At 31.0% G+C, this 12,407-nt stretch overlaps 1 protein-coding gene across 7 annotated transcripts; it reads left to right on the plus strand.

Moving 5' to 3' along the window:
- The first annotated feature begins 7,568 nt into the window (after nt 1-7,568).
- PRD3 (putative recombination initiation defects 3) lies at nt 7,569-11,966 on the plus strand. 7 transcript variants are annotated; one of them, XR_013707255.1, is made up of 12 exons: nt 7,569-7,783; nt 8,684-8,867; nt 8,989-9,136; nt 9,209-9,343; nt 9,459-9,553; nt 9,639-9,833; nt 9,921-9,986; nt 10,080-10,123; nt 10,225-10,375; nt 10,990-11,074; nt 11,157-11,270; nt 11,338-11,551. XR_013707255.1 is itself a non-coding variant. In XM_079042312.1 (12 exons), exons 1-11 carry the CDS (start codon nt 7,725-7,727, stop codon nt 11,251-11,253), a joined length of 1,263 nt encoding a protein of 420 aa, XP_078898438.1. In that variant the 5' UTR covers nt 7,569-7,724; the 3' UTR covers nt 11,254-11,270; nt 11,604-11,966. The 7 variants fall into 7 exon arrangements, 6 of the variants coding, with proteins under 6 accessions (XP_078898438.1, XP_078898437.1, XP_078898436.1 ...); XM_079042312.1 differs by lacking the exon at nt 11,338-11,551 and adding an exon at nt 11,604-11,966 and having other exon boundaries at nt 11,153-11,270; XM_079042311.1 differs by having other exon boundaries at nt 11,153-11,270.
- The last annotated feature ends 441 nt before the right edge of the window (nt 11,967-12,407 follow it).

The following is a 12,407-nucleotide window of genomic DNA, read 5'->3' on the forward strand; positions in this document are numbered from 1 at the left end:
GGACCGCGTGATTTAAGTAATCTACTCGACGAGTTGAGAGCCCTCAACTCGACGAGTAGACCGGCTGGGATGAAACCCTAATTTCCAGGGTTTTGCACCCTATTTAAAGGACTTAATCTCTTCCCACCAGCCCTCATCATCCTCCCTAAACCCTAATTCGTATTGTGAGCTCCTTGGTAAGAAACTTGAGGTTTTGAGTGGATTTTTGTATGTTTTTTTGCTTGGTGAAGGACTTGGAAGACCTACAAGGTCATTAAGGTTGAGGGGAAGCACTAGATCGGGGATCTCGTCCATCTTTGGCAACTTTCTGAGGTAAAAAGTCCCTAACTTGATGATTCATAGCTTAGATCTCTCTTAGTCTTGTTTTATGGGCCTTTTTGACTCCATTGTTGGAAGCATGATAACCTTCATAGTCCTGAAGCTACAAACTCCCATTCTCAGTGTTATTTGGCCCTTAGATTCATAAAAAAGGGTCATAAACTCGTTCTTGTCCAAGAAAAGACCATGTCTATAGAAGTAGGTTGCTATATCTCGGGATTGGGTCCATTTGAGGCGTGCAAAGCCATCAAGTTGTCAACGTTACCAAAATATGTCATGGAAACAATGTAGATCTATATTTTGGAACCTTAGATCTGAGGAAAAGGCTGAATAGACTAGAAATGGAGGAAATCGGCGAGTTCATAGAAGAACTCGACGAGTTGGGTTGAACATTCCCGATTCTGTTAATGGAACTCGGCGAGTCCACAAGGGAACTCGACGAGTTATACTAGGAAAGTCCCATTTCTGTTGAGAAGGAGGAACTCGACGAGTTAGATCGCGATTTCGCGATTCCGTGATTCATGAGAACTCGACAAGTTGAAGGGTAAACTCGACGAGTTGAGTCAACTCGGAGCATTGGCTTTGACTTGAATTTGACTTTAAGTTGACCAGAGTTGACCCTTAAGGGTTATGAGTATGAAATGATATCTAATGGGTTGTTTTGGTTCAGGGAGTGAGTAGAGCTGATTCCAGACAAAGATGTTTTAGCTATCACCCGACAGTGAGGTGAGTTTCCTCCTGGTTTGAACGGGTCGAAGGCACCAATGTCGGCCCGTGTATGTTATGTGTATTGATTAGTAGTTGAGTGTGGGTGAGGCCCGTATCTCATAGATAGCGGAGTGTGGGCGAGACCCGTATCTAATAACATTATTTGAGTATGGATATAGGACTGAATGATAGATTTGGCTATACTTGTTGTCTGTGTGATACTTGTATGTATGCTTAGTAGCTGAGTGTGGGCGGGGCACGTATCTCATAGTCAGCAGAGTGTGGGTGAGGCCTGTATCTCCTAGTTAGCCGAGTGTAGGCGGGGCTCGTATCTCATAGTCAGCGGAGTGTGGGCAAGGCTCGTATCTCCTAGTTAGCCGAGTGTGGGCGGGGTCCATATCTCATAGTCAACAGAGTGTGGGCGAGGCCCGTATCTCCTAGTTAGCTGATTGTCGGCGGGGCCCATATCTCCTAGTAGTATGATTATGTGTATGGTATGTGGTAGTTTGGGGAGACACACTAAGCTTCGTGCTTACAGTTTTCTGTTTTGGTTTCAAGTACTTCCGGTAGCAAGGGGAAGAGCTCAGAATGACTACAATGCTCACACCATTTGTTTAGCCTGAGATGTTTTACTCTAATATATTGACATATGTTTTGATATGATACTCTAATTTGATACGATGACTTATGTTTTTAGATGAAATGATTTTGATAACTATGGTTTATTTAATAATTCAAAATGAAATTTTTGGTCATGATTTTTGGGATGTTACAGATTTGTATATGCTGATTCATAAATAAGATTTTAAGATTTTGGTGAGTTTACTTTGAAATCTGTTTGTGTTCAATACTTGCTGTCTAAACATCCTTTCTAAACTTGTGTTTTATTGTTTATATGATGTGAAGCAGCAATATTATTCTTGTAGATATGACTCTTGTTCAATTGAAAAGTAAATTTGAACAAATGCAATACTTTGAATATATATTTGGTTTTTTGTTTGATTGTTCCAAATTAGTTTCTTTAGTTGATGAATTAAAAAAATATTGTTTAAAACTTGAGTCCAATTTAACAAATGGTGAAGAATATGATATTGATGGAATTGACTTATTTATTAAGTTACAAATATTGCTGGAAAAATTTGTTAGATGAAGCATACAAAGGTGAAAGTCAATGGACATCTATCATCATACATACTTATAAAGCTAGCATTTTTTCTTGAATCTCATGCATTTGAAACCCCCTTTTTTAACTTCCTCAAACCACATTCATTTGAAACTCCCTTTTTTAACTAATGTAACTCAAAAAGTTTTCTTAATTATGATTTAACACTCAAAAGTTTTATAACTTATATTATGTTTAATTAGCATTTAGTGAAAAGTTTACTATAAAAAGGTCAATCTTTTGTGTCTTTTGTGTTATATAAAATCTTACATGTAAGAAGGATTTGAAGATATTGTGATTCAAAAGTTTTCATATAGTTGAAGCATTCACGATCTAAATATGATGATTTGAAGAAATGGGTTATGTCGCATCGATGGTAACTGTAATATGATAATTTTCTTTCAACCAAAACAAATGAAGCTTTTCTATTCTTTCTTTATATTGAGTTTCTCATTTAATCTTTATATGTGATTTGTGTGTATTACTCAATCTTGAATGTAACTCTCCAAACATCAATGTTTTGCTTGGAATATCTTTCTGATTCTTCTTTTTCAAGAAAAATATTTTGATTGCAGGTTAGTGAAGAATTGTCATCAAGTTTCTATGGTTGAATGGTGTTAAATGAAGAAAGAAGATTCATAAAATGGATATAGGTTTTTTTGTTTGAGCAAAGTTGACGAATGTTAGTTTTTTCTTTTGATTTAAATGTATGTTTATGTAACATCTTTATTTATATATTCAACCATCAAATGCTCTTATTTATTTGATTGTAGTTTTTCTATTTTGATTATGTTTATTTTCTATTATTTTTTTGTTGGGTTATCCTACACAACATATTTAAAAGACTATTTAAAAGATAACATAATTTTGAACATTTGATATGTAATTATGATAGACTTATCATGACATGTTCTTCATATGAAAGTAATTTATCCATATTACTACGACAAGAATTACATATGACGTTTACGAAAATATATATATTATATGTGATTTTTTTTAACATGTATATGCACCTATGTATGTTATAAATTTATAATTAAATATCTTTATGTTTAATAATTGAAGGGATTAAAATGATGCATCAAAACCAATTATTTAGACGAATATAATAATAATAATAATAATAATAATAATAAATATACATTTCCAAGTACCGCATTCATTTGAAACTCACACTACAACTCAAGAGTTTTCTGATTTATGTATATTTATTAGTTACAACTCAAGAGTTTTTAACTTATGATTATTAATTAGTAATCACTAATAATTTTTTATTTTCCTTTCTTTTATAAGGTTGTAAAGTTTTGCTCATTAAAAACATTAATGTATTTGAAGAGATTTGTGATTTAAATATGAAGAGTTAATATAAATGTTATAATGGATGTTTTAGTGTTTTTATGTTATTAAAAGTTATACTGTTTATTTTTCATATTTTTTATTATTCATTGTATATATATCTTTTTTAATACAAATGTTATAATAGATGTTTTTCTATTTTTATGTTACTAAAAGTTGCAGTTCATATTTTTGTTCACACGTTTTGTTACCCGTTATATTATCATTCATTTGATATATAATTTACACAATTTCAAACGGTTTATAAAATTATCAAATAATTGTATATATCACAATGACTTAAAAATTAAACTATAATGTTTAATAAAACTAATATGTTAATTATATGTTTGTTTTACTACTAACATTTTGTTTCAAAGTAGAAGTATTAAATAATAATTTGGTAAAAGTTATTATTTTAACTATATAATTCTATTCTCGCGCAACGCGTAGAGATTCGCCTAGTACTATATTATAAAGGAAGCATTTTTCATTTCACCACATTCATTTGAAACTCCCATATATTTTTCCTTTCACCACATTCATTTGAAACTCCCATGACTTTTCAATTTCTTTCTAATAATAACTATAAGTTGGTTAATAAGGTTAAATAAATATCAACCTAAAGTGTAATCATATATAAACTTAATTTCAATATTAAAATAATATCTTTACTTCTACTTATAAAGTTATGTTGTTTAACTTTTAACATATTACACTTAATTTATTAGTTTTAATATATTGTTGGATGTAAACCATTATCATTTTAAAGATACAATTTTGGAACAATTTGTATAAAATACTTAAATTACTAATTTAAATATAACATTACATGGTCAACTTAAATATAAATTTTAGTTTAACTTAAAGAACCTAAAAAATATTTTGTAAATAGTTAAAAGTGATAAATTGTAGTGTCTTTCTAATAATGATTACAAGTTGGTTAATAATGTTAAATAAATATCAAACCAAAAGTGTAATCATAAACAAACTAAATTTCAATTTTAAAATAATATCTTTACTTCTACTTATAAAATTATGTTTTTAACTTTTAACATATTATACTTGATTTATTAGATTTAAAATGTTGTTGTATATAAATCATTATCAGTTTAAAGCTACAACTTTTGAACAGTTTGGAAAAAATACTTAAATTGTTAATTTAAATATAACATTACATTGTCATCTTAAATATAAATTTCAGTTCCACTTAAAAAACCAAAGAATATTTTGTAAATAGTTAAAAGTGATAAATTGTAGTGATAAATGCAAAGACTAAATTGTATTCTCTATTTCACTAAAATATTTCCTAAAGATATTTTTATAATCGTTAAAAGTTTTCAAATAAACAACTTAAAATAACTTACAATAACAATAGTTAAAAACAACTCTATATAAATGATTATATTGTTAACTTTAAAATCACAAAATAATGTTTGATGTTTTAAATAATTATAATGATAGAAATTAAAACATTAAGCAAATAAATTTTAAAAATTAATTAACAATAACAACAACTATAAATAACATTAAACCATATGTTATATTTAATTTTATTCATGTGTAACTCGCGGGTAGAAGTCATTCAAACGATTGAGATTATGCAGTTATAATAGATGTATATATTATCATATGATTCAAAATAATCAATATACTATATCAATTTAGTATACGAATTATTATATCAAATGTAACAACAACGTTATTGTTATATTAAAAAAAACATATATTTGTAAAGACTTCAACTATATAGGTGTTTCTGCGCAACGCGCGAGCATTCGCCTAGTTCAAATAATAGAGTATGCAAGAAGAATGGATATGTTCCCTAATGTGTTGGTTGCATATAGGATATGGTTGAAGGAGCTGGTTATTATTGCTTGTACAGGAAATAGTTTTTCAAAATTGAAGTTTTTGAAATCGTATCTCTGAAGTATCTTCGAAGTACCATGACTCAATAAAGATTAAATATATTAATAATTCTAAGTATTGATTATTGTAAAATAAGAGATGTTTTCGCTTCAAAAAATGCACGAAGACATTGTTTTAAGTGATTTTTGTAGGTTTTTATTTGTATTATTTGCTTGATAATAAAATTTACCGCATTTTTTATTTTATAATTCTTTTATATATACATTTTCTATACTGTACGTTACATATATAAGGGCATAAATTTTTTATCTCGCACTGGGTAGTAAAAACAATGGACCGGCCCTGGGTAGGAAGTCTGTATACCATCTGAAGAACAAGTTTGTTTACCGACTGGATTTTCAACATCTATGGGTTGATCAACGAGATCTTTAAGCTTTTGACGGTATTCATCCAAAGATGAACATGAATATAGAGGAATGTTTGTGAACTCGTGTTTGAGGGCGACGACACTTATTGTTGTGGAATATGTCGTAGATGCGTTTCCATACTTCATAAGTAATGGTATCGGTTTCAAGGACACGAACGAAAAGGTCACCTGAAAAAGTTTCGTAGATCCATTGAAGGACAGTAGCGTCGATTTGCCCATGATTCGAAGGTAGGGTCGGTGTTGACTGATACCTTGGTTCCGTCTATATGATGAAGAACTTTATACCCTCATGCATGGAGTTTGAAGATTTTGACCCAAGATGAATATGTTACCTTTGTGCCATCAAGAACACAAACTTTATTTTGGATGTTCGTAACTATGTATACATGATGAAGGGTTGGATGCTTCGTGACAGCAGGTGTGTTGCCGTCGGACATGGTGATTAAGGTGGCTAAAGGTGGATTTACCGTAGTAGTAGTAGATGATGTCCATACTAAGGGTTTTTATTGAGGTGGCTTCGATACCATAAAAGTGCTTATGGAATAATGCTCTGTTTGTCTTATTGATACACAGACTCCCTTTATACAAGGGAGATACAATAGTCAAGATAATCTACAACAATCATTATCTAAAATACATATTCAAATACATGGAAATTATATATCTCGTCTAATATTATGTACATACTTAGTCATTTTTTATATTAAATCTTCTTCAACATTCAATCGATTCAAACTCACATAAAATCGACTTCGACATGTAGCAAAATTGATTCAAACATTCGATCGATTCAAACTCACATTCAAACCTAAAAATCGATTCAAACCCCCAATCAATTCAAACTTAGATGTCAACAATAAAATTGCATCTTTTAACAGACGTGATTAATTGCTCCACTCCATATGATTCAAGAAGAAACGAGTGAGAGAGGGATGTGGGGGGTATGATGGTTTTTGTAAAGTAGCAGAAGAGGGATATGAACATAGGAAGGTATGAGTGACAATATAAGGGGGGTGTTGGATGTAGTAAAGAGTGTGATGACATTTTCACCGGATGAGGAAAGAAAGATTATGCATTGTATAATGCTTTTAAAATATAAAATGGTAAAATGATATATTTTTTTAAAAATTGTTTTGATTGGAAAAGGTGATCGACAAATTGATGATAACCGAAAAAGATTAAAGTGATTAAATATATAAAAAAACTTAGTTTAACATAATTCAAACGTAAATATAAAATGGAAATATATATATATATATATATATATATATATATATATATATATATATAAATTTAATAGTATTTTTTAACATGTAAACCCATAAACCGGTTAGCCTACAACCAATAATCAAAATACTAATTGTTTAACAATAAATATAAATTTTATAGTAAATCTATAATAATAATAATAATAATAATAGAGAAATTAAATTACCTCATATCTTTTATGACTATAATTATTTCTATCCACTAAAATTATGACAAATCACCATTCAGTTATATTTTATTTGATATATTCTTAATATAGTCTTAATGAGTTAGTTAAAAAAATATAGAATTATGTCACTTGTCATAATTTTATTGAGTATGAACATTTGTAGGTATAAAAAGTAGAAATCAATTTAATTTCTCATAATAATAATAATAATAATAATAATAATAATAATAAAACTTGTTTCCGTACAAATGATTTACGAACACAATATAAATATATAATCCCACTTATCAAAAGTCACACAAGTAACTTTGGAGGTTTACGCATATCTGTGAAATAAGAAGGGGGTGTTAGACCGTTGGTAAATCAAAACCTCATCGATAACTTTCCTTCGAATTCAGAACGCACATCGATCAACGGGACATCTGGTTAGTAAAACCTGCATTAATTGATTTGAAATCAAGACGATGAAGATAAATAAGGCCTGTGATCTCAGCTCAATTTCTGTTCTTCCTCCTCACTCAAGGTCCATTTCCGTATTTACAGCTGAAAATGTCCGTTATTCTGCATGCATCTTATCTAATTAGTGTGCGTATATCGTTCAATGAGCTAAATTTGTGTGCGTTTTAGTTACGAACTGATAATTAAACGAATATTATGTTTTCGTCTATGTGTAGCAAAATTGTGCTCTTTCTGCGATGAATTAAATTTAAAATGCTAATCTGTACCTTTTGCGAAGAATTGGAACTTATATTTATATATTTCATCTGCAGCGTGCGTTCGAATGGAATCCTACTGATTTGCTAAGTTGCATGTTTTGTAATGATCTGGATTTTGATACGTTTATCATTGTTGTCCTGTGAATAGACATTTGACTTCATATCAGTTCTTAAAGCCGATTTTGTGTTTTTGGTGAAATATTGATTTTAAATGTTCATAACTGATCTCCGCTGTATCTGTGTTTAAACTAAACGATTCTGTGATGGAATTATGCTTGTTTCGTTGATCAACTGATTATGTTCGCTTGTTAGGTTGAAATAGGTAGTATTTTTAGCTAAATTTTTCCGTGTCAGTTGTGATAGACGGACATTGACTTTTAGAATGCTCAAATGTGTGTCTTAGTGAAGAACTGAACTTAAATGTAGTGTGAAATGTTGAAGATCTTTGTGCTAACTTCTGGTCATCCAACACACATTATCTTTGACTTGTATGTGATTTTTGCTGTTTATGTGTTTTAGCTGCATCTGTTCATATCTCTTAAAAGAACTGATATCTAAGTGTTTGCAATTGAGTATCTGTTTGTGATATTGAGAAGAATTTTCTTTTATGGTTGTGTGAGGTGTAAGAATTGAGAATTGGAATGTTGATGACTTTTTTCTTGTCTGCTAAATCTTTGTGTTTAATTTGGCGTTGTTATGAAATTTAGAAGGCGATCGAGTGTATCATGTAGCCAGCCAGAGATGTCCACAACTTTTAGGCAAAGCCAAGCATCATCATCACAAAAGCAGAGGTCACAGCAATCATTTTCTCAGGGAATTTCATCTCAGCCTAGTGCCATTTTCTCTCAATTCTCACAGAATTCTCAAGATGAGACATTAACAAATGACCAGGTTTAACTGAAAGCTTTTCTGGATCAAATATTTATTATGTTCTTAAAGTATTCCCTAACATACTTTAACATGTTTTGTTTTATGAATGCTTCCTTATTTTGCTGCATCTGAAACTTTGTAGTTGGTTTTTTCTCAAGAAAGAGAGACTTCTGTGAAAAGATTTTCATGCCTACCCCCAGTCAACCACACACGAGAAGAAAGTCAAATACCATTATCAAGATCCTCCACAGGTCTAATCCGTAAATGGGGTTCTATTTCAGAGCAAAGAGGTAAGTTTTCTTCAAGTGTACACTTTGCTTTGAGCTTTATGGTTTTCTTGATGTTTTGAAATGAATGAACAGGTCAGATGAGTGATGAACTTGAACACAGGATAGGAACAATAGAAAGTTCACTAAACAGGTTTGGGTTGATGCTGGAATCTCTTCAGACAGATGTTATGCATGTCAATAAAGGATCAAAAGAATTAACCATGGATAGTAAGTAGATCTATCTCATAAAAAGAAAGAAAAAAAATATATATATTCAAAATTCTTGTACTATGATCATAACTGATATTTTGACATTTATCTCCGTATTTTTGTTTACATTCAGTGGATAGCATACGCCAGAAATTGATTGCACACGACAACTCCTTGCAGACAATTGAAAACTCTCTACAGATGATTGTCAACTCCCTGCAGATAATTGTGAGAATACCTTATATTCTCCCATAATTTTGTTAACATCTATATTGAGTCATATTTTCCAACTCAATTGAATTACGATGACCAGAGCAAAGGGCAAGAAGATGTAAAATCTAGCCTTCATGGAGAACTGAAGTCACTTTCTGTTAAGCTCAATCAAGATAAATGTCACCAGAACTCACAAGAGATTTCAGTCTTGCTCTCTGGTTTAGAAGAAAAGATTGGAGTGTTCATACTGAACTTACATAATAACCTCTCAAAATCCTTCACTAATGAAATTCAGGTTTGCATTTTTTATTAAGAGGCAAAGAAGTCCACATATTTTCAGATGTGCAATAATTTTATGAATGATGTCTGTTTACTTATACAGGCAGTTGCATGCAAGCTTAAAGCACTAGACCAAAAGAATCCAACACATGCCCTTCTCCCACCAAAGGTACTATAGTGTATCAACAACATGTAGCTGTTAGTGTTATAGAGGGCAATATAGTCTTTTTTTTTTTTAATAACATTTGATATCCAAATGCAGGCTGTCAGTTTTTGTGCCAGTCCTCAAGGAATAGCCCCAAAGAAGTATGTCTATTTCTAGTGCATCAATATTCTGCTTATCTTAGTAATAGTGAAAATTTTATATAATCATGGAATGAAGTAACAATTTTTTACTTTTTTTACAGTCCAGCAGTGCCTTTAAAGGTCCAAATAGGGACTCGGATTCCCAAGGTAGAAATGGGCACCTGGAACTCGGTAAAACGTGAAAAGGCTACTCTCACAGATAGAGATTACAGCAAGGGGCATAAACACAGCAGAGTATCTCAGACTCAGCTGGTATTTTCTGTTTCTTTTTGCATTATATGTTAATTAAGAGGAGTTGGAGGAGGGCATTCACGTCTTTTTCCCATACAAAAAACTGCAATGGTTGTCCCATTAACATCTGTCTAAGTCCCAATTCACTGATTAGGACAAATAATGCTAAAATATTAAATTTACATGATAATGATTTTTTTTTTCTTTCTTCCAAAATGTTTCATTTCGTGGGAACTTTCTTGAACTTGAAATTCCACCATTGATTAACAATGTGATTCATGCTCATTTAATTTTGGTTTTGTTTTAAAAAAATTCTCATGACAAGTTACGTATCTAGATGATTATATTTGCATGAGACCTTCAGTTCTTTCTGAAAAAAATGAAATGCTACCACACATATGCATGTATTCATGTCTACATGTATATTTATGCATGTACTACACACATAGATACATACATGTATTTGTCCATATTAGATAAACATACATACATACACAAACACACATCTATATATAAAAGTCTGATTAAAGTAATTGACTACTACTTCAATGACAGACAAAATAATTAACATTAATTCAAAGATAAATCAGTTTATACGACAAGGGTTTGATAAAATTGTTGTTTATGTGATGTAGGAAAGAGAATGGAGTGTTGTGATTGAATCTGATGAAGATAGCGATGGAGGTTTCACATTCTTGTCCAAGGAAAAGGAAACAACAGGTCTTAATTAATCCGGGTCATTGTTTTTGATTAATTAATTAAATATTTAGAATCATGAGTCATGAGTTTAATTTGTAGGAAGCTATTTGATGGAGAAAGCAATGGAAGAAACTAAACTTATTCTAAGGAAAGCAAGGAGAAGAAAGAGAAAACAATGCAATACAATTATCATTAACTGAACATGAACATGAACATGGTCAGTTTGCATGCTTTAATATAAGTTGCCTGTTTTTTATTAGAAGAGATGGTTTTATTTGTTGCAGGTATAAATAAATGGGATTGATATTGATAATAAGTACAGGTACAGATACGTGGATTAAGGTTAAACTCATGCAAGTATGATATTGAATATTGATATGGTATAGTATAGTTATATTATACAGTTTACATCATGCAAGTTTTGTTTATGTTAAAACTTAAAAAATTGTTTTGTAAGTAAAGTTTTGTAATAAGCAAATTAATAGCCTACTTGTGTAACTTCCAGTTCCAGTATATAAATATAAATAGTGTCGTTTTATTCCCTTAACAGGCCAGATTGGGTACACCAACCCTAATGCCTACAATCTACATCATGTACATCTGTTGGCGTTGGTATGATTGGGGCTTTTAAAGTGATGTCTCTTCGGGTCTCTATTCGTACCCTCATAATTGATATTATGAGTTGCCCCACCCCACATGAGCGTCTTGTTCCCAAATATGGTCCATATGCTATTGGATATTTAGTTTGGTTGTCAATTAATGTCATATGAATAGTATAGGTCCCTTCTGCCTCAACTTTTGTAATTGGTAATCATCATTCATCAGCCATCACATACAAGAAGACAAATAGTCGTACGTCCCGTGAATGTGGTTTTTACGGACTTGTCATATATAGTATATATTGGAAGTTAAATTTGAGAATTTACGTTCTATTCAACAGTATTAGCGATTTATCATTCGACCAGTCTTTACGCTTTAGTATATTATCCTTAACAATTAATATGCAATTGGACAATCTTCACTATATATGGTGCTTATCTGTTAGTTTCGCAGATTGTTAACAAAATTATGTAATCTTATGCAATAATGGAACAAGTGACAAACAAAATTACTTTTTAGAATTTTGAGCAGGGCAAGGAGAGAGAAAACTATAAATGTGTTCTCGAGTTATATCTTTCAAGAAAAACCAAAAAAAATGTGTTCACAATTTGTTTTTCCAGGAATCAGAATATAAGTTTTGGATAAGTTTCTTTTTAAAGTTTTCCTTCCAAATGCGGGAATATTTGGAGAAAAAGTGAAGTAAAGGTCTCCTAACTTTTTTTTAATCGCCAAAAAAAACAAAATAAAAAAAATA

The sequence above is a fragment of the Lactuca virosa genome, chromosome 4 (genome assembly GCF_052849685.1).
Source record: "Lactuca virosa cultivar CGN04683 chromosome 4, Lactuca_virosa_CGN04683_v6, whole genome shotgun sequence".
NCBI lineage: Eukaryota > Viridiplantae > Streptophyta > Magnoliopsida > Asterales > Asteraceae > Lactuca > Lactuca virosa.